This window comes from Psilocybe cubensis, chromosome 9 (assembly GCF_017499595.1).
Source record: "Psilocybe cubensis strain MGC-MH-2018 chromosome 9, whole genome shotgun sequence".
In the NCBI taxonomy this organism is placed as follows: domain Eukaryota; kingdom Fungi; phylum Basidiomycota; class Agaricomycetes; order Agaricales; family Agrocybaceae; genus Psilocybe; species Psilocybe cubensis.
In genome coordinates, this window is record NC_063007.1 from 803,377 (window position 1) to 831,095 (window position 27,719).

The 27,719-nt window shown below is 45.4% G+C and overlaps 8 protein-coding genes across 8 annotated transcripts; 4 read left to right on the plus strand and 4 right to left on the minus strand.

Moving 5' to 3' along the window:
- Positions 1-81: 81 nt before the first annotated feature.
- On the plus strand, positions 82-3,018 carry JR316_0009696 (uncharacterized protein; the record flags this gene model as incomplete). Its single annotated transcript, XM_047895385.1, has 12 exons — positions 82-135; positions 188-230; positions 291-364; positions 412-560; positions 610-702; positions 756-931; positions 982-1,167; positions 1,218-1,435; positions 1,486-1,632; positions 1,687-2,430; positions 2,488-2,781; positions 2,851-3,018. The coding sequence occupies 12 exons, from the start codon at positions 82-84 to the stop codon at positions 3,016-3,018; spliced, it is 2,346 nt and encodes a 781-aa protein (XP_047745104.1).
- Positions 3,019-6,044: 3,026 nt separating this feature from the next.
- JR316_0009697 (sc3 hydrophobin) lies at positions 6,045-6,583 on the minus strand (the record flags this gene model as incomplete). The annotated part of the gene is made up of 4 exons (XM_047895386.1): positions 6,045-6,091; positions 6,159-6,196; positions 6,253-6,391; positions 6,451-6,583. 4 exons carry the CDS (start codon positions 6,581-6,583, stop codon positions 6,045-6,047), a joined length of 357 nt encoding a protein of 118 aa, XP_047745105.1.
- Positions 6,584-8,385: 1,802 nt separating this feature from the next.
- JR316_0009698 (putative aspartokinase) lies at positions 8,386-10,579 on the minus strand (the record flags this gene model as incomplete). The annotated part of the gene is made up of 6 exons (XM_047895387.1): positions 8,386-8,629; positions 8,690-9,172; positions 9,223-9,630; positions 9,687-9,782; positions 9,859-10,333; positions 10,386-10,579. Coding segments are annotated over 6 exons (1,900 nt in total), but the record flags the coding sequence as incomplete, so codon positions are not given.
- Positions 10,580-12,450: 1,871 nt separating this feature from the next.
- JR316_0009699 (uncharacterized protein) lies at positions 12,451-13,527 on the minus strand (the record flags this gene model as incomplete). The annotated part of the gene is made up of 5 exons (XM_047895388.1): positions 12,451-12,609; positions 12,830-12,924; positions 12,985-13,027; positions 13,089-13,191; positions 13,256-13,527. The coding sequence occupies 5 exons, from the start codon at positions 13,525-13,527 to the stop codon at positions 12,451-12,453; spliced, it is 672 nt and encodes a 223-aa protein (XP_047745107.1).
- Positions 13,528-14,487: 960 nt separating this feature from the next.
- Positions 14,488-16,032, plus strand: JR316_0009700 (Sphingolipid delta(4)-desaturase; the record flags this gene model as incomplete). The annotated part of the gene is made up of 6 exons (XM_047895389.1): positions 14,488-14,500; positions 14,560-14,786; positions 14,843-15,121; positions 15,180-15,292; positions 15,360-15,639; positions 15,694-16,032. 6 exons carry the CDS (start codon positions 14,488-14,490, stop codon positions 16,030-16,032), a joined length of 1,251 nt encoding a protein of 416 aa, XP_047745108.1.
- Positions 16,033-20,161: 4,129 nt separating this feature from the next.
- Positions 20,162-20,622, minus strand: JR316_0009701 (uncharacterized protein; the record flags this gene model as incomplete). The annotated part of the gene is made up of 3 exons (XM_047895390.1): positions 20,162-20,184; positions 20,243-20,329; positions 20,373-20,622. 3 exons carry the CDS (start codon positions 20,620-20,622, stop codon positions 20,162-20,164), a joined length of 360 nt encoding a protein of 119 aa, XP_047745109.1.
- A 924-nt stretch (positions 20,623-21,546) lies between these two features.
- On the plus strand, positions 21,547-25,043 carry JR316_0009702 (D-amino-acid oxidase; the record flags this gene model as incomplete). Its single annotated transcript, XM_047895391.1, has 11 exons — positions 21,547-21,610; positions 21,742-21,860; positions 21,916-21,961; positions 22,026-22,168; positions 22,254-22,640; positions 22,733-23,016; positions 23,633-23,756; positions 23,823-23,868; positions 23,918-24,581; positions 24,661-24,906; positions 24,971-25,043. 11 exons carry the CDS (start codon positions 21,547-21,549, stop codon positions 25,041-25,043), a joined length of 2,196 nt encoding a protein of 731 aa, XP_047745110.1.
- A 150-nt stretch (positions 25,044-25,193) lies between these two features.
- Positions 25,194-27,648, plus strand: JR316_0009703 (Purine-cytosine permease fcyB; the record flags this gene model as incomplete). Its single annotated transcript, XM_047895392.1, has 7 exons — positions 25,194-25,221; positions 25,381-25,615; positions 26,400-26,612; positions 26,670-26,727; positions 26,778-26,901; positions 27,227-27,274; positions 27,335-27,648. 7 exons carry the CDS (start codon positions 25,194-25,196, stop codon positions 27,646-27,648), a joined length of 1,020 nt encoding a protein of 339 aa, XP_047745111.1.
- Between the last annotated feature and the right edge of the window lie 71 nt (positions 27,649-27,719).

Sequence of the window (27,719 nt, forward strand, 5' to 3'; positions counted from 1 at the left end):
TCTCTGGGATTAATTTGGTTGTATATGTCAAGAGTGTCTTTGCCAAACATCACCATAAACGTCTCCTCATCCTTGCCCACCATGGTCCAAGGGCTGGCTGAGGCTTCATTCAAAGATATCCCAGAGATATTTGAGGTATTTGCCATCTTATATATCTTAGAAACTTGGTCTTAATACCTCATATCAGGTGGAACTGGGAGAAGCGCTTACAGCTCGCACAGAATCGTTATGTACGTGTCTCTGCTCCAGCCTTTCCCTGTATCCATGTTCTTACTGACGCGCGCTTTAAGCATCGTTTCGAGAACTTGGACCTCCCGATCTTTGCCACGTAGTTAAAAGCACAGGGCGTGCTGCACAGAGAGATGTAAGTTTATCAATGATGACGTGGGTGTACGCTAACATAATGTCCAGTTTGGCTCATACCACTACGTCTCTGGCGTGGACGCCTCATCATCTGCTTCGCTGGCCGCATATATCAACTCATTGACATACGCGTTTGAAGATAACTCCGCCTGGTTCTCTAAAACTCCCCAGTGGAAAGTGAAGAATGGGTGCTATTGGTACGACTCCCTATTTTGCAATGATGCTTCGGATTTTGATATATTATAGCTGCTTCAACGCGTTTTCGAGGGTAGATATTCGCGTCGACGTGAAAATACCTGGTGGTGTCAACGCCTATGTAATCGACTTGCGTGGTGAAAGGTGAGCATCGTGGTTTCCTCAATGCCAAGAGCGCCAACTCATCCTCGATCCAGACACGAAGCTACCCCTGAAATATGGCAAGAAACTTACGTCTCAGCCATCTTGCGTGCCATCCTATACTCTGATGATCCAACCTACTTTTTGGACGCGTATCGCAAGTTGGATCCTATTGTGTCACGCGAAGGCGAGCTGCGATTTCTTCAGGCTGCGGAGGCACTCTTTCCCAAGGGTACGCTTTTAGAACACAAATCTTTGCAGAAGTCCTTAACGTTTCAATAGGCTGGCAAGTCGGTTCAGACCCCGAGATACAGGTCGCTACTGTGGTTTCCAACCATCTGACAGCTGGGATCATGAAGTACTTTGGGGACAGTGGACGATATCAACCAGTTGCAAACCTGTTCGAAAAGCTGTCAGTAAGAGAGCCCGAAGTCTCATCTCTCTTAGCTAGAAGTTATATTGGCATGAGTGAGTGTCTCTTCTTGATGCACTTGCATTGTTATCCAATCTGTGATTAGACGAGGAGGTCAAAGCTGTGCAAATCATGGCAGCTGCAATGCAACAAACACCGCAGTCATACACTCTCCTGCACGTTCAATGCGATTTTCTTCGCTCCAAAGGAAAGCATGAATGGGCACTCAAACTCGCGCGACAAGCTGTGAACTGTGCACCTAGCGAATTTGTAACATGGGAAAAGCTGGCGGACATTTACATTGATCTGGGTCAATATGATTCTGTAAGTGCCAATACATCGTCTATCAATCTCATTCTGATCGGCATCCACAGGCTCTTTTAACTCTTAATTCCTGTCCCATGTTTACCTTTAACGGCCGCGATTCCCACCGTGCCCTACCAGCAATGAAAGTGCATTTGCCTTTCCATCGTCCGATCGGAGACATTCTCCCTGATAAACAGAAAACGGAGGATGATGAGGTACGTCATCTCGACCAACATGCCCTAATATCGGATTCTCATCGCCTAACTTAGGCTGAACCTGCCTTACAACGATTGCCTGCGCCTGGACTTCGTGGGACCTGGGCACGCGCATATGCCCTGCTCACGCGCCTTGTTTCACAAATTGGCTGGGATGAGCTTCTCAAGACTCGGAGCCATGTGTTCGTCATGGAGGAAGAGTATCGCATGCAGAAGGCCCAAGGCGATATGCATCATGCCCTCAAGTCAGCCACCCCAAACTCCCCCGGTCGAGAAAGTGACGTGGGCAACGCGGTCATCCATGAAGATGGCACGGTCGTCAGGCCTTCGGAGGATGATAATGCGTCGACGAAGGCCGTGATGGAGGCGCCATCCCCGAGGATGAGCGCGGCTGAAAGCGAGGGTGCCAATGGAAATGGGAGTGCGTCGGAGCCGCAATCAATGATACCCACAATTCGGATCTCGACGGAGAGTTTGAGAACGAAAGAGACTACTGAGACGGAGGTCACAAAGGTGGACGACGAGGATGGAACTCACGTGGTGCACACAGATAAGGGCAAGGGCAAAGCAAAGGCGGGAGATGACGACGATGCCGGTGACAAAGAGGTTGCTAATGGTAATGGACAACCGAACGGTGTCACCTCAGCTGGGCTGGAGAGGCCTACCCAGGCTGCTGGCGAGGGCGCAGAACAGAACATCAACGAGGCGTCGCCGGCCCCCGCCAACGAACCCTTCTCATTCAGCACAAAGAGATTGTGCGAGCGATGGCTTGATAATCTCTTCATGGTCCTATACGAGGTATGTGATCGTGTGCCATTTTCTTTTCAATGGCTGAATCATTTAACTGTTTTATAGGATCTACGTGTATGGACGATCTTCCGTGCTGAGGTTGCGCACTTCAAAACGCAGCACGTCGCTTATCGTAAGACAGGACTCGAATGGGAGATTTTGGGTGACCTCGGACTGCGCTTGCATCACAAGGAGGAAGCCAAAGAAGCATACCAGCGATGCTTAGATAGTCCGAGGTATTCAGTGAAGCCTTGGGCAAAACTTATGGAAATATACGCGGACGAGGGCGATATCCAGCGTTGTGTGCAGACTGCTATTCGGGTGGCGGCATATCAGTACGCAGATTATACAGAGATGTCGGTGCGTAGCGACTTTTTCTTTTGCGTCGTGTTTCCTTCTGTATTGATGCTAACATGTTTATATGATCAGTATCCTACCCAAATTGCGCGAGCATTCTTCAAACTTGGACAGATTCACGGACATGCCAAGATATCCTTCACGCTGCTCAGCATGGGCCTGCCCGAGCCTATACTCAAAATTATGGATAGTTACCTACAGTATGGCAAAAACTTTAAGGTGGAAGGATATGATTTTTAATTTGGTGGATTACCCAAAAGAAGGATAGGCGTATGATGGAGGGGAGGAGGAAGTAGTTAGGCTGGAACTTTTATTCGTTTTACATCGTTTTTTGTCTTTTTTCTTGTGTTTTCATTATTTTATTGAAGTACACAAAACGCATACCATTGTTTTTAATCTATGATTTTCTCGACGCTTTACAATTACACATCAGCGCTACTAACTCTTTTTCTTAGTTGAGCCCCTGTATTTGTCTTAGACGAGACTATGTCGACATGTAGTCGGACATGATGAATTGGTAAATACAACCTGACTAGGATTCTGTATCGGTGTACTTTAAGAATAACCGCCACTGCGGTCAGCGTGTAATCCGATGTGACATTACACACAAAATAAGCTGGCGAAAGATTTAAATACTTTTTGATAGATGGTTTTCTCCAAATTCCAAAATAGTACGGGTATGACGGATTTTCTTTCTTTACTCACGCTGTGAGAATATTACTTTTATAGATTGTTTTACTTTAGTCGCACTATCAAAAGGTATAAATGCACTATCCAGTTGTGAAAGGACCTGTATTATCGCCCCACTTAACCCAAAGGACATGCAGCTTCCAAATCTCACAATCACTCTGCAAGCCCTAGTTTCTGCCATGATGTTGGCCACTGCCATAGCAAGTCCGATCCCAGAGCCTGATCGTAAGTCGTGATGAAGCTTATATACTTTGCTTTTTTTTTTTTTTGCTGAGTTCTGGATGCGTTCTTTAGCGGTTGTTTGTACGTACAATCACTCCATCTGACGTACCTTTGGCAAGCATGCTGATAATCGATTTTTTGATACAACAGGCCCACCTTGTGCATGTGTGATCACCCCGAACTGCGAGGAATAGCTTTCAGTAGTTCTGGATAGCCATGAGAGGAGTGGCTTTGTATCACATTCGAGGATACATAAGAATGGATTGGCAAAGTCGCCTCCACTAGAAATATGGTGAATAAAGGAAATGAGAAAGAGAGAAATTGAGAAATTAACTGTATAAATGATGCTCGATGCTTTAAGGCCATGCACACAGTATGACAACCGTTCGAAAGGTTGAAATACGAGAAGACTACACGTTCAAGATTTCTCTGTTTAACAAATGAGTTTGAGTACCTAATATAGCATCTTATAACCTTTTTATAAGGTGGTCATCTACAAGGGGGTATACCGTTCCGAGTTTGCAACTTTGTTTCGCGTGTAGCCTTTAATTTCCATGATCCAACACGTCAATTGCAATGTGATAACAGTAAAATAGAACATAGCAGCAACAAGTCTGGAAATCGAGTGCAAGGGATGGTGGCAGGTCTCTGGTGGTGTTTGGCAGGTGCGCAAAGGAGAATAGTCCCTGGTTTGTCTGCGATACCCTATACGGTGTATACACGCTCATTCAGGTACTATTTCATTCACCAAAGCATTTCCGAGTCCTTCAACGTTCTTCATCGACCCATATTCGCTGTCCATCATTCATTCGCTCTCTACGTACTGTCAAATAAGTTGATTTGCCTGAGGTCCATCAAGCATGTGTATGCATGTGTCAACGAGTACATTGCGTGTTATCGAACAGTCACCCTCAGTTATTTTGCTCACAAGGACAAGAACCCTAAGTCCGATGGGTGGGTATTCTAGAGGTGACGAATAGAGTAGACCCGCATGTTCTTGCCTAGGATATCTGCCCATTCCCCTGCTCTAGTGCGTAATAGCAATTTTTTATTAAAGTTTCAAAGCCAACACTGTTATAAAACATAGTTGCTGCCTTCTAACAATATCTGTGTTTCTTTAATATGAGAAGACTATTCAAATCTATGGAATGCACCCTTTAACTGGTGCACATCCACAGGCTCCGCCTAGTGTATCAATGCAGTTGTCAGCGTAATTTCTATGGAAGTTATGTGTAGATAACAACGCTTACAGTTGACGGCTACAGACCAAAAGAAAGAGGTTAGCCCACGCAATATAGTAAAGATACCTGGTCAATACTTACGTTCAGGCTCTGGGATTGGATTTGCCATGGCAGTGGCTAACATCACGGCAGCAACTAAGGCTTGTAGAGCGATTGAGAGGTTTGGGAGCTGCATGTTACTTTGGCTTAAGGAAGGTACTGATGATACTCAGTCGTCCTTGACTGATGCCATTATATACCTTTTTACAAGCGTCTCCAGTAAAAAAGGAATCCGCCATACCCGCTCTATTTTGAGAAAAAGCAATACGAGAAAGTATCTCAATTGATGCCTGACGTTGTCTCCGCAGCCGGCAGCCATTTTAACAGTCCCATGATTAACTTCGGAAGTTGATCAGTAAGGAGAAGCCATTAAGATTAAGTACGAAAATGACAGCCATGGAAAGTCATTAGTACGAGCATTTTTACGGCTTTAATTTTCCCCTCGGATTTTCTCAACATTGAGAATAGCTACAGAATGGTTCGTTCTAAACCTGTTATCTGTGCTCAATTCGACAGCCATATGACACGGTCGACATATTTCTTGCCCGATGAAATACGTCTAACTCGTGGAAGATATAAAATGGGGCCCACTCAATACGACACCTCAGCTACTGTACTGCAGTGGTTGCTGAAAAAACAGAGTCCCTCAAACTCTCTAGCTACCGCCATGGCGAATATAATCCCCAAAGCTAAATGTAAGCTCTAATCAAGTATCACTTTCAAAGGTGGAAAATAGGCCTATATAAGGATACAAAACAGATTCTCACACAGATGATACACCAGTGGGTCGCTTTCCGGTATCATGTTCGGATACAATTGCTGTTTAGAAGTCACGGAAAGGCAGTTATTTTGTATACAGACGGCTCTCACAGTAAGAATTTATAGGTTAGTGGGGGATTTATAATACTGAGAACCGTTCCATTATTGAGTTATACCGCGTTTATTTCCGCTACCGTCGTGGTACATGTACGTAAATACTCTTCACATTCCATATCTCGGAAAGACACAAGTTCCTATTGCTTCCCAACAAAGAAATGTAACGGCAGTAGTCGGAATAGATACGAGTATGCTTTCCTACAAGTTGATGTTGACAGGCGTGCAGCCAAGTGCGACCAATCCATCTAAACAAGAAGCGCCGGGATTATTTTAGTAATTGAGTCATCTGCCACCGTGGGATCGAACACTTACGGAACGAGTTGTTGGTGCAGCAAACGGGTTGCGCGGTGCTGTAAGGAATTGATTAAACTCATACTGCCTAAGTGTATTGAGAAACACAATTTACCAAGAGTTGCCTCCAATGCCAATAACAGAGAGGGGGCTGCAATTGAGGCCAACGAGTGCAGTCACGTCCTGGAGGACAATGCCCAAAAGTCCCAAAATAGACGACACAGCGTCGCTATCACCAGCTTGAACGCTGTTGCCTATAGATCAAAATGAAGTCAGCCAGAGATTTCCCTGTGTCATATACAGAGACACTTACAGCACTGGAGATCACCAGTGTTGCATTGGCTTGCTGGGATGGTCGAACTGCCACCTCCGCCACGGCGAACGGGGGTGACTGTGGCAGCAGCAAGGGTAGCAAAGGCAAGAGCAGAGACGAGCTTGAATTGCATGTTGGAGATTGTTTAAGATTTACTGAACAATGTTCGAGTGAAGAAACCTTGCAGAATTTGCATCACTTTTATACCTGAAGTAATAGTCGAGTAAATTAAGGGACATTAGCCCCCTGGAGAAGAGAAAATACAAGGTGGAGTTGTGGTCTGTCCAAGTGGAGTGCTCGCATAACTTGGGCAAACCATGAGAAAGGGGACATCGAGCCAGGAGTTACGTGCCAAGAAGTACCGCTCTACCCTACCAGATGGTCAACTGTGATATCAAGCAGCTCAAGATCGTAAAATACTTCAGTTTTGGATGAAGTGCTTCGCAACAAAGCCCCAGTGACTCCTTGAGTTACACCACTCGATAAATTTCCACCTAGGATCCAAGTAATTTTTTACCAAATCGCATAGGGATGGACTCACAAATTGAGTCAATGCACGACGCGGGTAGAAGATTGCAGGTCACACCGACATCATTATGACCAGGTTATGACGATTCCTGCGTCATTATATGCAGAAGGGTACATGAGGGTGCATTACTGGCGGGCACACAGCGGAAGTAAAGACAAAGACGTCTAAAATCAAAATCAAACCTGAATGGAAATCACTGATTTCGGAGATTCAACGACAACCACGATGACAGGTTGTGAGAAATACCGACGTCATTGCCCTCAACTGATTTTGCACTATCAGGGGCACATCTGCATCATCGCTCATCCTTTTGATTCTTTGAAATCACGATATGGCGTTGTTTTTCATGGGCCTGTATGAAACCTTCCCGTAGAGTCACCCCTCATATCGCTTTGCCAAATTTTTCGCTCTTCTCATGCATAAATCAGCGTTATTGTCATCGAAGTCTACCAATAGTCATTAATCTTTTAATGGTCCACTTCTCCATTACGCACGAATGGTTTCAGCCGAATACACAATAACATCCCTACAAACTACAAGTCACCGAACTAGCGCTCACTGCAACCCTGTCCTTGTGATGTAAAGTAATAGCCATTAGTATGCGAATTATCAGAAAATATTACCCATTTAGTGGGATTGAAAGTGGAACCCATTCAAAAGGATGTATGGCGAGGGTTATTCTGTTCAAGGTAGATGCCGAGGATGTGAAATGTACCAGTACTAGTTAATGTATGCTACTCATAGGCTATTTAACAGGATTATCATGCACATACGTCTATCTATATTGAGCACATACCCAGTTAAATAGTGTAACAGTTGGCGTCGCCGTCAGTAAACACTCAAGTTGTTCTCTAGCGACTTGTGGAAGCGGGGAGAGGGGTCACCGTGGGAGCTATCACATGATGCGGAGTTGCTGCATTCGAATAGCTCCCGAAGGCCGTGAGATGCAAGGATAGAATATGAGGGATGCTTGCGCTGGGGAGCTGCAGCACTCGGGGGTTGATACATTCAAAGGAATGATTTATAGATGGAGAACTAACCGTTTGGGCTTTCAATCGAATGGTGGATGGATGTAAACGGCAGTGTTCACGTTGGAGCTTGGACAATATGGTCTAGAGATTGACAGATGCTTCTCCAACACAAGACTCCGTAAATCCATGCGGCAGGAAAGTGAAAAACGAGGGCATCGACCCCGTAATGTATCCAAGGAACCAGAAATACAGATGACTGGAGGGATACTCTATAGATCTTGTACCATTTTGATAATCAAAGATGATAGATGAGTCTAGCTAGATAATAAGAGATCTCCGAAGGAAGTAGAAGTCTATCAGAACAACCACGGGCCTACTAGAATCAATAATTAATGACTGATACAATGAACTAGAAAATAACGTAAGAACACTGACCACGTCCCCTTGTCGGCTCTGGCTTGATTTGCAAGCAACTTTGGTGAATCAAGTTAAGGGCCTTGATGGCGTCCCGCGCCTCGATGACGCACGAGATGTTTATTTCGCTCGCACCCTGAGAAATCATCTCGATGTTGACGTTTCCCTGTGCGAGCGTGGTGAACATGAGCCCCGCAATACCGACCATGTTGCGCATCTGCTTTCCGACAAGCGAAAGAATGGTCATGTCCTTATGCACAGATACCTGAAGATGTATTCATCGTTAAAAGCTTGTGTCGGGAAATCAGTGATAAAATTCACGTACAGAGCCATTTTTCTTGAGGTCTTTGACGAGTCTATCGAGAAGCTTTCCAGGAAGATCATCCCCAATCGCCATACTCACATGCACCTCACTCGTGCTGATCAGGTCGACGACGACACCAAATCTGTCCAGTGTTCCGAAGATACCGGCCAGGAAGCCGTGGCTCACGCTCTTTCTATTTGAGTGTACGTTTAGCACGACTATGTGCTCTTTGATCGTAACGGCTGTGGGGAGCTTCTTGTGTGCGGTGAAGTCGGCATTCAAAGCATTGAGTTGTTGAAGTCCATTCAGACCATTCAGAGACGACGACGAAGCCGACAGAGGTGACAGGGATTGTAAGGTGTGCAGCGAGGCTGGTTCTGGTATGGGCGCGGAGAGTGCGGCGTCGGTGGGTATGTCTGTATCCGGATCTGGGTGAATGACTGTCCCGCCCCCGCGGGGGTTTTCGACGTTTTTTATGCGGATAGGAATCTTGCGGCGGATAGCCTGATTTTGGAGTCAATATCGCATCATAGTTAATGCAAAGGCAAGCATACCTGCTCCATAGTAAACGGGTGCACGACCTCGCTTCCATAATATGTCAGCTCTGCTGCTTCGTCGGGCGAAATGACCGATATAAGACGCGCGGTGGGCACCTTCCTAGGGTCGGCGGTGAAGATACCATCGACCTCCTTCCAGATCTGTAACTCTGATGCCTCCAGACCAACCGCGAGCAGGGCGGAGCACAGGTCAGTGTATCCTCTACCAACCTGGCGCAGGAGAGAGCCTGGCACCGGCCCGAAGAAGCCTGTCACAACAGGGACACGGTTCCCGCATAACTTAAGGCGTTCTCCCAGCGCAGCAGCGAGGGTGTCGTAAAAATCTTGTGGGAGGGCCTTTTCGGAATTTTCACCTTCCCAAGGTGGTACAATATCTTCCAGCGAGACGTATTCTGCATCGACGCCCTATAGATAGATGCCAGCAGTTTAGATGACATGTATATTTATAGACTCGGACTCACCCTGTCGCGCAAAACAGCAGTCATGAACTTGCATGCCAACCGTTCACCCAATCCGATGATATTGTCTCTAGAACGCGGAGATATTTCGTCTATTATCTATGATGGAGGCCGGGATTGAGGGAACAGTAGTCAAATAGCGAAATGACACGCGAAATGGAGAGAGAAGACATACTTTTGCGGCAAACAAGAAGCTTCGAAGCCATTCGCAGTCCCTATCGATCTCCTCCTCGAGTTCCTGGAGAATTTCTTTGCTGCGAATGGATGAACGCGCGGCTGTGATGTGCTCCTTGCGTATGATATCGACCGTAATATGGAACTCCGGCTGGCTCTCCTGAGGCTGCTGCTGTTCGATAAGCGGCGTAAACCCGAAGAGAGACTGAGGTGTGTGAGAGACCGACGAAGACCGGCTTCGCTGCTTCTGATTTGGACTAGTTGGAGGGCTTTGGCTGTGGTCGCTGCTGCTGCCGACACCAAATAGACCTCTTGATATAGGCGTAGTCATGCCAGACACCGAAGATCCAACGGATTTCGTCCGACGCAATGCTTCGGACGCTGCACGGAGGAGCAAATTCGTAGTCCCAAGTGCTTTTGTAGATCCTGAGCGTGCTGAGCAGACAATGGCGACTTTGTTGTCATCGATATAATTGCTGTGTGCTTATAGGTCAGAACAAATGGCTACTTTCGAAGCACTGCACGAACGAGACAACATCTTCTGCGATCTTGACAGCAAACTTTCCGACGCTAGTCCCACCAAACTTTTGAACTAGCCATTTGGCGTCGGGATCTGCGCTGTTTTGGTGGAGATTTGGTGGGGTTTTTGGGGGCGAAGACGACAGTGAAGACGACAATGAGGGAGACCTAGAGGAAGGGGGGGTAGATACAGGAGTAGACATTGACTGAAGGTGTACAAGAACACAGAAGGGTTCACGATACGAAAGCAAAACAGAGAAAGGGGAGGAAAAAAGAAAGTCCTTGGAAAGCCGATTCAAGCATGTTATAGAGACAAAAATGAAGCGAAAGGCCGAAATTGCCAACGAACCAAATCTAATCGCACCGATCATTTCTGTCACAGTTCACGTGCACTTGCTTCCTGTTAAAACTTGGATTCAGCAGAGTCGAAGACACTACCCTCCATGTTTACAGGACTGAATCGGCAACTTAATCTTAACACATCCAAGAGTTTTCTGTGACATAAGAGAGGTGATACAATTTTCTAGTTCTAATGGGAGTCGAATAGGCGTCGTTGGCTAGAAAGGAAGTAGTCGCGACGTCCAGCAAGGCTGAACTACTGAGGCGGGGATTGAGTCTATCATGGACATGGTCTTCATCGCCGATGAGAACAGAATCGGCGTAGCTGCTCGCCTGAAGTCATCATCTGCTTGCCGTGAGAGGATTGGGGGATCTCGTCCAGGGCGAAGAGGGCGAGCGTTGACAGGATTTCGCCTTTGCGATGCCATCCAAAGGATCCAAGAAGCCGCAGACGGTAATTACCCATGTACTATATTATATAGTACAATTCACTGCTCCACGGAAACTCGTTTTGGTCAAGCACGTTGTAGGGTCCATCTAATTATAATTTCACAGATGTTTGGCTGGCTGTGTAGCTGTACTTAAATTAATCTGTACAAGTACGACTGCACTCACTGTCCCAGCTATGATCGCATAAGAATCCAGGTCAACTGCGGTTTTGATTAGTAGTGCTTTATTAGTATGAAGTGGGCTGCAATCCAGTTTGGAGCCTCGCCAAGCTGATGATCACGTTAGTATCTACGGTGTTCGAGAACCGCGAGCTCTACGATTCTCATTCTCAATCATCAAACTCCGAGTTACATGTGACTATCACAGATCACATGTGCTTGCAGCCTTTGCAGCGCCACTTATTGACTCTCGGTAGACTATCCAAGAGCCATAAAAAAAGGTGGGAGATGCATCGAGCGCTTAATAATCGCAATAAAAGGTGTATCGAGGAAAAAACTGCTTAGAAGAGTTCAGAACTCACCTTCAGAAAATAATCCCAAAGTAGCTGTACCGATGCCGGGACGGCAATAACGAAGCTGCACGGTCTGGCTTCGGAAAGCGCCGACCCGGAATCTCAATGCCGAAGCAATTGTAGGAAAACCTAGATAAAATGTAAGTGCGTACCGCTTGAGAAGATGGACAGGATGAGCCGACAACGAAAGAGGAGAGCTTCCTACGCTACAGCGTACAGAGGCGCAGATGAACGTCGGAGCTTACTAAGAAAACAATACCCTTATGTGGCTACGTTGCCGGGGCGGCAAACCGCGGTGTTTGCCGTCCCAGCAACCGTACAGCCACTCTTTGTTGTTGTCGGTGAGCTCAAGGTGAATTCTGAGCTCTCCTATGCAGTTTTTTCCTCGATACACCTTTTATTGCGATTATTAAGCGCTCAATGCATCTCCCACCTTTTTTTTATGGCTCTTGGATAGTCTAACGAGAGTCAATAAGTGGCGCTGCAAAGGCTGCAAGCACATGTGATCTGTGATAGTCACATGTAACTCGCAGTTTGATGATTGAGAATGAGAATCGTAGAGCTCGCGGTTCTCGAACACCGTAAGTATCGACAAATCGTCAGTGTTCGAAGGCGAAACTCAATTGTTGTCTGCCATCCGAGCATCCATAAATGGAGTTGCAAGACGACCAATGGTCGCTTACCATCCACATTCGGTCCTTCCCGCAGTCATTAGGTACGCATTTATAATATCAAGTCATAAGTAGTTCAGAACATAGTTTACACATATTGTATTTAGAATGTCATTCGATACCCAGTAGTTTCATGGACCCAAACTCCCCAATACCCCTGAGGTGGCATTGAAGCCAGCACTGCAAGTGCAGACCGCAATGCCAATTCAAAGGTATTGGGGAGTGCAGGAACACACAATACCCCAATGATATCAAGAAGCAACTGTAAAAGGAAAGGAAATACAATAATTTACTAGTCACGATGATCACGCTGGCTCCGAAAGGCGGATAGCCATAGAATCATTAAGTTATGCTGTGTGCCCTGCGGTACCAAATAAAATAGCGGCGCCGAATATAATGTGTTTGTATTTGAGTTTGATGACGGGTTCGTCCTAACAAAACCTTCATTAAGATAATTTGACTACCGTTTAAAATGAACTTACACTGTCTGCATGCTGATTCTTCGTGCAAGTGACGGTTTCGGCGGTGACAAATGTGCCACCGTAAATGACAATATTTGAAGAGTTTGAAAACATTGCTTATGGATAGATGTGAATATGGGGAGTGGCTTCTAATCAATTACATGGAATGCACTTACCTGCCCCTCCACGCCAGTGGGGTGTAAGACTAGAGAACTGGTCCTAGAAGACAATAAAGATCAAACTTAATGTGATCAATCTTATAAAAAGTTTCTTTTCTCACTTTAAATTCTTCTTGAAAATCATCGCATCTTGAAATATGCTCTTCCTGTACGTCAAACGGTGTACCCCTGGCGTTTATAAATTTTTCCATCTTCAAGAGAAAGCTTTTGTTCACGCATATATGTCAGTTACTGGTTTTTATAATGAATTTTAACTCAATGAACGTACTGGTGATATCTCCCCAATAAAGGTTGCAGTGGAGAAAGATTGCAAAGTGGCACAGTCCCTATGCGTTGATGGATAACAGTTTCCAAATTACGGATACGTTCTTGGAAGCGAGCTTGGGAATCTGTGTTGCAGTCCGTCCTGAGAATTCGTTGCGAGGTGTTGAGTATAGATTTTGTTGAAGCAATGGTTTCACTGGCCGCAGACAGCCATATTTGAGAAAGCAGACCCCCACCAGGGTCAGGAGGTCGAAGTTGTTCATGGTCGTCATTCATCGTTCTGTGGAGAGATGTGTGAGGAGAATGGTAGAAAGGGATTGAACTCAATTTATACTCTCAAAAACATCTCCGACATTCGCGAAGCCTCCTCTTCAAAACGTTGCAAGGGTTCTTTCTAAGTTTAGACTCACAGCAAGTGTCTCTAATCGAACCTGCTTGCATAGGTTTGCACAGTGCACAGTTACATGGGTCACGCGGTCATGAGCGTTGAATGTTGCAGCACAGTCATAGCCTTCAATGCTGTTACTTTAGTATCCCAGTGACTCAAAGATAAGCCGGGGCATATTCGCTCATTCTTCGACTTGATACACAGTAAGCGCCCATCGATGCCTGATCGTCCGAATCACCATTTGGGGCATCAAAATTGGAGATCGAAAACCGTATGTTACCCCATTTCCCATGATATCTGGTAGTATAATTTACTATAGATAGCCTATATTTATGGATAAGATACTCACTGGCTCCATCTTTCATATGTGAGTATATCATGATGCTCTCGTACTGGTAGTGAATAATCGGGTTTCCACCACTTAAAACATTTTAGTGAATCGTTGCCTACAATATAGTCATAAAATAAGTCAGTGCATATTTCAAGCATATAAAATCGACAAGATATGAAGAAAAATGTGAGGAATCTCATTTGTCCCCACTCAGCTCTCTAACGATTGCTTTCGGACTTAAATACGGAAGTCAGAAAAACTCTGACCCACCCCTATGAAACCCTATCCCGAGGTTAGGTGTGAATATTACGTCAGCTTCGGGGATTCAAACGACCTTTTCGCAGTTGATTAGCAGGGTGGAAAAATCCAGGAATTCCTGAAGAAATAGGATGTTCTAGACGAACGTGTCTTCATACCATCACTCTAGTCGTCAGTCCCTCCTTTAAACACTCCTTTGCCTCGCACTATTGTTGACGCGCCCCGGACGAGTCAACGGACGGAAGAAAAAGTCGGCCACATGTCCGAAATAAGTGAGCCCCTCAATACTGCCCTTTTTTGAGCTGGTTGTTTATATACTGTCGGGTACAAGATTATAGCCTTTTTGGAGGAGCTGAAAGTCTTGATGAAGGCAGAACACCCCCCTCCAAGTTCAACAGGGCACCACGACGGACATTCGCTGTCAACGAAGGAGATGAGAGTGTCAGAGACGAGTATGCATATACTGCACTTCCTCAGGACCCAAAGGACTTTCTATGGTTGATGACGGAAGAACCACATCGTTCACGAAGGATGGCCATCATGAGGGCACACCCAGAGGTGCAGTCGAAATGTTTTGTGGGAGCGTCGCATTGCTAACGGACACGTCAAACCAGGTCACCAAGCTCATGGGCCGCGAACCCCTGACAAAATACGTTGTACTCTTCGTCGTGTCCCTACAAGTGACCATTGCCATCCTTATGCGACACCACTCACCCCTCTCTCCCTTATTCATCTTCCTTGCTTACGCGATTGGGGGCACCGCTAATCACAATCTGTTCCTTGCTATCCACGAAATCACGCACAACCTCGCCTTTCGCAGGATAGCACCAAACAAGATATTGGCAATTTTTGCCAATTTACCCATTGGCATTCCTTATTCAGCTGCGTTCAAGGTGTGTACGCAGTTAGGTTGCCTGAACAAGCACTGGAGACTGGAATAATGCATTTCAGGGATATCACATCGAACACCACAAATTCCTCGGCCAGGATGGCATCGATACGGACTTACCCACGAGGCTTGAGATTATTTGCCTCAACAACGTATTGGGAAAAGTGTTCTTTGCGTACGTGTCTAAGCGAACTAGCATTTCGAGAATATTTTCACTAACTAACTGCGCGTTCCACATACAGGACATTCCAAATTCTCTTTTATGCCCTCCGGCCGACCTTTGTTCGTGCCCAGACTTTGACCTATTGGCACTTCCTCAACATCTTGGCTCAAGTAGTCTTCGACTACATGCTCGTCTCAACCTTTGGGACGAGGCCACTAATTTACCTCATCATGAGTAGCTTTTTTGCAGGGAGCTTGCATCCGTGTGCTGGCCACTTTATTGCAGAGCATTACCTTTGGGATGGTCTTGAGCAAGAGACATACAGTTACTATGGACCGTTAAATATCCTGGCTTATAATGTACGCCTGTCACTTCGTATTCACTAATGTTCATCCTAAACTCGTTTTACACAGGTCGGATATCATAACGAGCACCATGACTTCCCATCTATACCTTGGACACGCCTCCCAGCTTTGAAAGCTCTTGCCCCTGAATTTTACGATACTATACCTTCACATCCCTCCTGGCCCATGGTCATTGTGAATTTCATTCGTGATAAAGAAGTTGGTATCTTCGCGCGTGCTAAGAGAATCGGCAAAGGACGAAGAATTGAAATCAGTGTTGCTGGCGGCCCTGGTGCAACGTCAGGCATCTCATGCAGTAAAATTGTCGACCTGGATGATGAAGCCATAGATCAAGAAATCGAATCGAGCTCGGAGGGGGATTTGACCGAGTCGGATAAAAGCGAGTAGATGCTGGGATTAGACGCAAAATACCCTACTAATTTGTGAGTATCATTCCTTGTATCTCTATTTGATTCTGAAAATTCCTTGTAATGCGCTCGGTCTCAGTTCACCTTTCGACCTTCGTTTCTTTGATTTGGGTGTTAACTATGGGTATTAACTCTAAGTTATTGACAGATGACGCGCGTTTTCAAAGTTATAAAATTCAATACATTACAAGCGTGTTAAATGCACCGATGTAAATGCATTAAAATAAATCAAGACTCCTGATCTTCAAGTTTAATCAACGAGTGCGAAAGTCGGTCATCTCCAGTTGGATTCCGAGTCAGCAATCAGTACGGTTACATGATTCTAGCAGATTGAATGGATTATTATAAATTATATATCCGCCGGATAAATCTGTCCGCCGGACAGCACGTGACCCACGTGACCACCGCGGTGGTCAGATTTGCCTGATTTAAGACACCACCGCGGTGGCATGATCAGGCAGCCATGTTCCACCACCGCGGTGGCAGGATCAGGCAGCCATATTCCACCACCGCGGTGGCAGGATCAGGCAACCATATTCCACCACCGCGGTGGCAGGATCAGCCAACCTTGAGCCACCCCCGCAGTGATTGACAACATCCAGCGGATTTCACCACTGGGTTGGAGGTCCAACAGATGTCAGGCCCGCCACTGTGGTTATGGCACAAAGCAGGCGTACACCACCACTCCAGTGATAGCCACTGACATGTTTATTCCGCCACCTCAGGGCTAACCATGATTATGTTGGCACAACCACTGAGGTTCTGGCAGGCAACACCTTTCCCCTAGCATAGCAGTGGCTTATCTCCCCTTTGTGTGAATCACCAAGGTGGATGTCTCACAAATACATGTTGTAGCAGTTCACCACACGCTTCCAAGACACGGTAATTCCATTCACCTTAGATAACATATTTCACTGCACTGTTGTATCAATGTACACGATGAATTAACAGATTTCTACCCAAACATGTCAAAAATCTTTTATAAATATCACTACCATCACTCCAGTGGTGGATCTACACAAGTAATTCTCACCACAACAACGTCAACAAAGATAAATATATATATATAAAATTGCTTTGACATCAGCATATCACCAAGTACCAGCCTTAGCATTTAGCTGGTGACGACTGGACAAGAGACTTGAAACTCCTCGTTTTCACATCGTCTCTATCCCTTTCCTAACTAACAAAGTCGTCGAAGATGAGAGTTTAGCCTATTATTTATGTCCATGCTTGTTTACTACATAGTGCATTCCGTACATACAACTTCCCCCGGCTTGAGCCTTTGCACACACCCTGCTGATACCTCATGTGTCGGTTGGGGTGTTCCCTCACAAGAACCCTCCCTGGTTCTACCAGCATATCCCAGGAAAATGTTGAGATCAGGAAAATGCTGATGTCATCGCTGTGACCTCATCATATCCCTGGAATATGATGAGGTCACAGCGTTGACCTCATCATATCAAAAATGTTGAGGTCAGGAAAATGCTGATGTCACCGCTGTGACCTCATCATATCCCAGGAATATGATGAGGTCACAGCCATTACGCGTGCCTATTTTTGCCATCAGTCGGGGTACCCTACCCTAAAGTGTTGAGTACGTATGCCGACCTCTGACTTATGACTTTTTCTTTTCCCTCAACATTATATCATAGGGGCACACTAAGTATACACTACAGTTAGAGTATAATCCAGTATAATAGTTTAGTATACGTTACAAAGAATAATACCACTCCGGTTTAAAGTTAAAAGAAGTAAAATGGATTCCAACACAAGTGAGTAACTGCCAAAAAAAAGGTGTATGCTGGAATAATCCCAATGGAATAATCCCAAAAGCAGACACCCCTACCCGCTGCCAGTTCCTACGAATTAAGGAATACACATTTTTGACAAGGGTGGTATTCAAACCATTTGCGCATCATATACAGCAAGGACACCCCTTGTATGTAAGTAATTTTAACCATTAATCACCTTTGCAAAGCTTAATAACAAGCGCCCTCAGTCTCTCTCCCAGCGGATTGAAATGTACGAAACTTATTTAATCAGGGACAGCAATACAAACACTGCCAACACGCGTTACCTGTTGGAATATCATGGGTCAAACATGGAGCCGCCACGGAAGGGTCCTTGCTACGACCTTGCCACTACTGCATTGGCACAGTATCGCCTAATAGACCAGGTTTGCATGACCCCTTCTGTAATGGGTTTAAATGGAATTTTGCCTGTCAATGTGAATGCAGCAAAGTCCCGCTCTTGGACAGAACAAATGGTTCAAGGTTTCAAGGTAAAATCCTTGTGCGAAGGAAATATATTCCATTGCTCACCAATGCTGTACCATACTACAGGGTTGGGACAAACTATGAAACTGGCCGTCTACACTCAAGACTGCCAGAGAAACTTTGATAAATTACTGCGAGAGAACAACAGCAACACAAACACCAGCAAGCGCGTCAATGGCCATCAGGTTATTGTTAGCCTTGGCTCAAACAAATGTGTCGAGAAATTATTCAAACATAATCGGTAACTTTGAAGCGGCAGCCCTGCATCTAGCGGCTTTAATGGAAATGGATGGCGAACAGTTGCACCCACCAAATATGGAGAATGACCTGGCAGTCGTGTTGCAAAGGCTGAGCAACAACGATCGCACTCTGCCTATCCATGGTCAGGTCCAAGCACTTCTGACAAAATAGTGGAGTCGTAATGTCCGCGTACCTCTGCAGCTCGCGTTGCTGATCTCCCTGCTTTACCTCTTCAACACTACTTGTCTGTACAAAAGGGCCGTGAGCCAGGTTGACTTGTGGCAAATATGCGTATCCTCAGGGAATGACAAACCGGCCCTATTAATCAAGGTAGAAACAGCGGTGTGGAGTGCAATTTGAAACATAGCCCGTCATGGGGACGCAGTCTAGGAGCTTATCAAATTAGTTTCATCACCAGAATGGATGCAGTGGGAATGTACACCTTTAGGACATGTTGCAGTCCGTTATTTTGATTGTAAATGCCCGACAGTAACGGCTTGGGAACCTTCGTTGAAACCCAGGTTGGTGGGAAACTGTGGATTTTCGCGCGTCCTAAGAAAGATGCGGCAATTGGATTCGCGGCAGATGTATGTCTACCCACCACCGCAGTGGTATGGCAGATGTATGTCTACCCACCACCGCGATGGTACAGCAGATGTCTACCCACCACCGCGATGGTACAGCAGATGTATGTCTACCCATCACCGCGGTGGTACGGCAGATGTATGTCTACCCACTACCGCAGTGGTACGGAAGATGTATGTCTACCCACCACTGCAGTGGTACGGCAGACGTATGTCTACCCACCACCGCAGTGGTACGGCAGACATATGTCTACCCACCACTGCAGTGGTACTGTCTATCCACCACCGCAGTGGTACAGCAGTGGTACTGTCTACCCACCACCGCGATGGTACGGCAGATGTATGTCTACCCACCACCGCAGTGGTACGGCAGACATATGTCTACCCACCGTTGTTTTTCCACCACCAAAGATGATGTTTTTGAAAACATATGTTTGGTTTTGGAAAACATAAAACATATTTTCAACATATGTTTTTGAAAAAACATGTTCAACATATGTTTTTTGAAAACATGTTCAACATATGTTTTTTGAAAACATGTTCAACATATGTTTTATGTTATGTTGTTCTTAAAAACAGTTGTTTTTCACAAAATATATGTATGTATTAAGAACTTTTTTTTCTATATATACTGATGGTTATTGTAGAAAGGTAATGGAAATGGGGTCTAAAGGTCCAAGAGAGCAGTGACAGCAGGTATATACAAGAATAGATGTGTAACACAACAAGAAAACATTACGAAAACATGTCCAAGAAAATAACGTTATGAAAGAATATGAGAACAGGGTAACATAACAAAAAACAAGTTACAAAACATTGATCAAGGGAGATGTAGCAGCGCTCGTTGATAAATAGGGGGACTTGTTTGACGACCGTTTGAGTATTGATATGGCTGAGGGGCGAAAGTTAGAAAACCAAGAAAAAAAAAGAGAGATACAACATAACATCGTTACCTTCTAGCGATTCGCGCGAGTCGATTGAGCGGGAAATAGTTGTTTGGGGGAGATTAGACAGGCGGGGTATTGATGTCTAGAGAAAAGTGGCCAAAATTAAAAAAAAAGAAAAAGACAAGAAAAATCGGCCTAACCAGCCTGAAATTCGTGCGAGTATGGCGCAGGGAATTTGCGCGAGTTGACGACGGACGGCGCAGGAGCAAGTGCAGGAGTGATAGAATCTGTAGGAAATAAGGATAAGTTGGACAAAAAAGGGAGACTTACCTTGAGGAAGGGTATCCAACTCAACATCCTGTTCCACTCTTTCCAGACTAGCCACAAACTCAGAAAAGGTTTGGATAGGTTCTCCACCCAAGTACTTGAGGATGCCATTGAAAAACCACAAGGAGAGGTAACCCAACCCCCCAAATAAAAAGACCAGAAGAATACCCAGACAGTAGGTGATATTCAAGAGCCAGAGCTTCAGATACTTCTTAACATAGATATAGAAGTTGATGAGCATGATGAAAGACATAGTAAAAGGTAGGGAGATGGTGGTGGATGGCAGTGGATGGTGGTGGTTGGAGATGAAGAGACTGCGAGAAAAAATCTAGCAGCTGAGTTGAATTTATAGAGGGCAATAGTAAATGATAACAAATGAATGCAGGTACATAGAAAAATATGGTTTTGTGTGAAATACATGTACTGTGAAAGAAAGTCATTCAACAGGCCTTACACCCATGAGCTCCTAACTGATATATTGTGGTTTACTTGACTAGTATACTAGTAGAATAAAAGGGTAAAAGCCACAGACGCGCACTTCAAAATATTATCATAACGAGACTGCGCTAGTGCGCAGTCTTTTCATAGACGCGACTCGTTACGTTACATGTTGTACCAGTCGCGTTCGACGTTAATATATCTAACAAGTTTGCTCAAAATGTTTTATTGCTATCTAATCTACGCGATGTACTGAGAATACACGGTATGTGCAGTAAGTCACGTGCCCCTGTCCGTCCGCCGGATGTCCGCGCGTCCGGCGGACACAGTAATCCAGTCGGTCTCGATTCTAGATATCACCAATTTTACAAAGACCTAGCCATTCGGTGAAATGCCGGGAGCAGCCTAGTACTCGCCAATTTTTCGCTTAGGATGATAATGTGCATTGTGCTGCAAGTCTCGAAGCCTGGAACGCCGACCTCCAACCTCACAGACAGGAACCGCTACCTTGCCAGGCTTGCCTTGCTGTCTCGCGTTATCTTTCGTTTGCGTATGAAAGTGATCGATAATATTCTTTTGCTATATTTAGCCAATTGATTACGGCATGCCGATCGCGATCGATGTTGGTCTTGGAAGCGCATGCGACATGCCGACCGTATCTCTGTATTAATACTACACCCTCTCCTGTTTCCCCCATCACAGAATCCCAGTCTCTAAGAACATCCTTTATCCATAGGTAATGGCCGCTGCATATCCAGCAAATACAAGTCCAAAGAAGAAGTCGGTGGTGGTGATAGGAGCCGGTGAGTGTTTCACTTTTTTCAATCAGCGAGCGACGCGTTCGACTTGAGAATGCGCCTCTGCGTCCTGAATCTTGATGTCTGACCCTCGCTCTTGGCTTCCTCCACTTGCGTTATCTCATTCGGATGAATAGGTGTTATTGGGCTCACTACTGCCCTGAAGCTGCAGAAACATGATGATTATCAAGTTACTGTCGTGGCGGAAATAATCCCGAGCGACCCCAAATCGATCAAGTACACCAGTCGGTGGGCGGTATGTTGTCATGGGCTGTCCTTCGAATTTGAACTCAACTAAATTGGATTGAAAGGGTGCACATCACGTATACAACCCGATAAATGACACGGAGCAACACTGTCAGTTTGTCTATCGTGGTCGCATTTTGAAATCAGTGTACTGATTGTCAAGGATGTACCACAGTTTTTGAAGAGGAGACGTTTAAAGTTATGTGGGAACTATCTGAGCCAGGGAATGACGCCGAAGAATCATTTCTGCGGATACCGCAGACGGAGTACTTCTTTGTGGAGCGGCCAAAGCCAGAACCTCTCGAGAAGATGCCTCACGTAAGTCATATCAGAGGATAACCACTATCCGGAGAGCAATTGATGTAGTTATATTGACTGTCCCTAAAAGTTCAGATATCTAAAGCCTGAAGAACTTATCCCAGGAGCTGTATCTGGTTGTACATTCACTACAGTCTCAATAGACGTCCCGATCTACCTCAACTATCTTCTTACACGATTTCTGGGCGCCGGTGGGCGCATCATGCGCGGCTCACTCCTACATATCAGTCAAATTCTAGAAGGCGGCACGAGCTTGTTTGCAGGTGGCAGCCATCTCGATGCGCTGCCTGACGCGCTCGTAGTTTGTGCTGGTATCGGCGCTCGGTTCCTTGGAGGTGTGGAAGATAAAAACATATATCCCGTACGAGGGCAAACAGTGCTCATTCGTGCACCATGGGTTCGATTCGGGAGGTCGGAAACGCTCGACGAGAGCGGGGCGTGTACGTATATTATCCCGCGAAGGAGCAGCGATGTACGTTACATTTTGTTGTATCGCTGCTTGGTCCTTTTGAGATTTTTGCGGCAATTATAATGTCGGTTGATACTAACTCATATATTACTTAGGTCATAGTTGGCGGTACGAGAGGTATCGACGATTGGTATCCTCAAGCTCGGCCAGAAATTACTGAAGATATCTTGAAGCGTGGTCTCGCCCTCTGTCCTGAGCTTGCACCTCCAGAGGTACGTGCAGTTCGAAAGCCTACACTAGACGATCTCCTGTCGCATGTTGTGGGCCAAGGATGTGGGCTACGGCCTGCTAGGAAGGGCGGTTTCAGATTGGAACTAGAATGGTTTGATGGTAAGAAGGTTAAAAGGGATGATAGAATTCCTATTATTCATAATTATGGGTGAGCCACATCGCTTTCAGTACACTAAGAGGGTTGATTGATTAGTTGGTCCTGGTCAAAGACATGGTGGTTATGGTTATCAGGCCTCTTGGGGGTGTGCCGATAGAGTTTTGGAAATATTATCCAGCGCCCTGGCAAATGTAACGAAGCAGTGATTGTGAGTAATCCTTTCGTTCGTATAAATTTTTTTATTCATTTTTTGCCCGATAAGACTTTATCCAATCACTATATTAACTATGGCCTACACATTTTCACATCCCTACTTGCCGTTTTCTATTCCATTGTATTATGTCTATATCTAAATCTTTTGACCTATAACATTGATCTCCCAGGGTACTTCTGGTACTTTCCAATGCACATCGTGTTCCATTCCCACGATTTTTTGTCGATAAAATAGAACAAAGGCACGCCCTGGAGAATCATGCGCTATAATTACAGGTCATGAGGATCACAAGATGCCTATCACAATCGCTTCACGAACGTTGAACATCCATAAGCAAAGTTGCGTTGAATGGCTGATATCCCAGAAGAAAAGAAGAAGGTCATTGTTCTCGGTGCAGGTGCTCGTGTTCACGCTTTTCATATCTTATCACTGCTTTGGCTAACTGCATACTAGTTCAGGTGTCATTGGTCTGACCACGGCCTTGAAGATTCAGGAGAAAGGATGTTACCAGGTTGAGATCATCGCAGATGTCCTTCCTTCGGACCCTAAGACTGTCAGATACACGAGCCATTGGGCGGTACGGGTCAAGCAATAATGTCTATGTGTTGTATGATGGCTTAAATGCAATGACTTTTACTCCTAGGGCGCGCATTATGTTAGCTACCATCCCACTGGAACTGAAGAAGCAGGTGGGGAAATTCCTATACTTAATCAGCGCTTACTGACCCCGATGGAAAGAAATTGACCATACAACATTCCTCGAGATGTGGGCTCTCTCAGCGCCTGGAGGTGATGCCGAAGACTGTTTCCTTCGCTTATCTCAAACAGAATACCTGGAAATGGAACAAGGCAAGCCGAGTCCCTTTGAACGTATGCCTGGGGTGAGTCTCAACGTTAAGCTTCGGGACGATTTTTCGAAGGTTATCAATGCATCGCCTCAGTTCAGAGAAGTTCCGAAGGAAAAGCTCATACCCGGAGCTAACTACGGGTATACCTTTGAAACAGTCACGATCGATGTGCCCTTGTATCTAAAGTACTTAACAAAGCGAGTCGTGGAGGCAGGAATCAATCTTGTAAAGGGGTATGTGCAGCATATTGACCAAGTCTTGGAAGCCGGGACCTGGCCATTTCGGGAGGATAACATTTCAAAGGATCCCATTTCGAAGACTTCTGCGCTCGAATCAGCCCCAGATGCTGTGATAGTTTGTGCTGGACTGGGAGCCCGTTTCCTCGGTGGGGTAGAAGACCTTTCTGTGTACCCCTCACGCGGCCAAACTGTCCTTTTGCGCGCACCTTGGGTCCGTTTTGGTTGCTCACTAGAAACCGGTGACACCTGGACATACATCATTCCGAGGAAGAGCGGGGATGTGGTTGTAGGAGGGATACAAGATATTGATGATTGGTATGTTCTATGTGCCTAAACTTTGAACCTAACTGTAGTCAATTGTTTTTTCTTGTCATTTATCTCTTTCCTCTTACAGGAATCCAAAACCCCGACCCGAAACAAGGCAGGATCTTTTGACGAGGGGGTTGTCGTTATGCCCTCAGCTAATCCCGCCCGAGATTAGAGGAGACGTCCAAACATCGGATGTAAATACCCTCATCCCCTTAATTGTTGACGAAGGATGTGGGCTGCGCCCCATGAGAAAAGGTGGCCCGCGTAGGGAACTGGAATACCGGATAGCAAGGGGAAGTGGAGATAGAATCCCTGTTATATACAACTATGGGTGAGTAGTTGTAATCAGTTGCTAAACTTGAATGAAACGCCATTTTGCTGATACAAAGTTGAAGGCACGGGACGCAAGGTTTCATTCAATCTATTGGCTCTGCCAAAATGGTGCTACGCTTGTTGGAAGAGGCGTGATTCGTACCTAACATCGAGAACCCTCTCGGTTTAATTGGCATATCTATGACCAGGTTTTCGCCGCTTTGAAGTGATTTCATGTGCTTCAAATTAATGCAAAACGATATCACCCGGAGCTATAAGGGAGCCGTTCTCACCTACACCAATATCATGTTTGACAAAATTCGATGCTTCTGGGGTTTGGATGTCCGGTTTTAGCGGTTTAGCCGTACGTATATCAATACCGCAGGGCCTGGTCTTTGAGTTTTTTCAATCTTACATACTTACCAATCTATTAAGTATACCCAACAAGACCTTAGGGGAAGGTACAGTGGTTTTGTTCTTCATTATTTAGCAGATTGCCGCGCTCGGGACTTCATCATTCCATCCATGACGACAGGTACGATGTTGGACGATTCGGACAATGTCAAGAAACCCGGGTCTTTAGGGAGACAAGCGGTTGGCTCAGAGTCAGTTCCATTGAAAGGCGAATCTTTCGAGGACACGGCTGCAAATGTGAATGAAGGCACATTTAGAAAACTGCTACAGAGGCTGACAGAACGACTGTCCAAATGGGGTGTTGAAACCGAAGGGTCAGTTCAAGGTTATACACGTTTCGAATCAAAAAACTAACCTATGGTAGTGTTGCTCCAATTCCAATAAACAAGCGCACAGATACTCGTATCTATCAGATGTTTTGGCTTTGGTTCTCTGCCAATTCCAATGTCCTCGCATTCAGTACAGGAAGCGCAGGTCCTGCGTTCTTTGGATTGAACTTGAAATACTCTGTGCTGATATTGCTGGTGGTTAATATCTTGTAAATACCAATATCTCGTTATGATCATAAATCAGGGCTAAATTCTTTACCTCAGAACTTGTGCAATTCCTGCATACTTGTGCGTGTCTACTATGTCCCAAAGTCGTTTTGCCCGGACACGCTCACCCTCTTTCTTCTTCAGTGTCGTTCTTGGTCCAAAACTTGGTATGCGAGGCATGGTACATGCCCGGTTCTCTTGGGGGTCAGTAATGCTTAAGGCTCTTAATTAGCTAACGTTAAGTTTTCACGATGATACGTAGGTTGTACGGTGCCATAATTCCAAGCTTTCTCAACGTCATATCAACCTTGGGATCCTTGATACTTAACTGTATCATTGGTGGGCAAATCCTTGCAGCGATATCGACTAAATTGGATTATAATGTCGGTATCGTTATCACATCCGGTACTTCTCTGGTGGTGCGTTGCTTAGTTAACAGTACTTTGAGTAGACAAAAAATTTACTCTATTGACAGGTTACGTTTTTTGGTTATCGTGTCATGCATTGGTGAGGGGTATTTTGAGCGTAATATCAGTTCCATCGATCCTATGTAAAACTATAGGTTCGAGAGCTTCGCCTGGGTTCCTGCTGTCATTACCTTCCCCACCTTATTAGGCCTCGCAAACAAACATTTGAACCCTTCCACTATGCCCTCCCTCCCTACTCCATCAGCCTCAATGATGCTATCTTTTGCATCATTTGTAGCATCGGGGGTCGTCAGTTGGTGCACCATTACTCCTGATTACGGGGTATACCATGACCATAACGGGTCAGCGTAAGATTACAAATTTCCAATGCTTCAATCCGCCTTGGCTCACCTGACTTTCTGAAGCTTCAAAATATTTCTGTACTCATACTTTGGATTTCTGCTCCCAAGTGTTGGTCATATCGTCTTTTGAAACCTGCAGTTGCACCCTCATACTTGTCTATCGATTTATAGGTCGCATGGGGCATGATGGGTGCAGCATTTGCGGCGGCAGAGCCTGGAATTCCATCATGGAAGGAAGGGTATGACAACGGCAACGACCTCGGTGGCCTCCTTGGTTCCGTTCTCTCTCCCACAGGTGGATTTAGTAAAATTTTACTTGTACTAGTGACGTTCGGTATAACTTGCGCAACAGCGCCTATTATGTATACATTTGGTAAGTTTATATTGCTGCCCAATGGGTACCAGTTCCATTTCGCATTCTATGTTGAAATGCCCAGTATTCATATTTGACAATATCCATTGGTTGTCAGGCACTAGCTTTATGTCAATAACCCCTGCGTTCAGTCGTATTCCAAGATTTGTTTTTTCCATCGTATCCGAAATAATGTGCGGCGCGTCACCAACGTCACTTGCTAATGCTATATCTTATACTAACAAGCAATTCAGCCTTTTACCATTAGCTATAGTCGGCGCCAGAAGATTCTACAGAGCGCTTGTTGACATTCTGAGTAAGTATTTTTTTCATTCACCAAGACCCTTTGGACTTATCAACCTTTTATTCATCATAGGCGTGATCGGATACTGGTCGACCTCGTTCGGTACAATCGTTTTGATTGAACATTTTGTTTTCCGAACCTCTTTTCAAAGCTATGATATAGAAAGATGGGATAAAGCCGAACTCTTACCCCCTGGCATTGCAGCCGTTATTGCCTTTCTGGGGTCGCTTGGGATAATCATTCCTTCAATGCAGCAAACATGGTACACTGGTCCCATCGCCGCTTCCGGTACTGGTGACATTGGAGTGTTTACTGGGGCAGCAGTTACAGTGCTGCTATACACGCCTCTGAGGGCAATTGAACGGCGGATATGGCCCGGAAGGTAAAATAAGAACTTCCATTCCATATATATCTAAGCCCAATTGGATTACATCTCTTGACAAGTTCTAAATCTAAT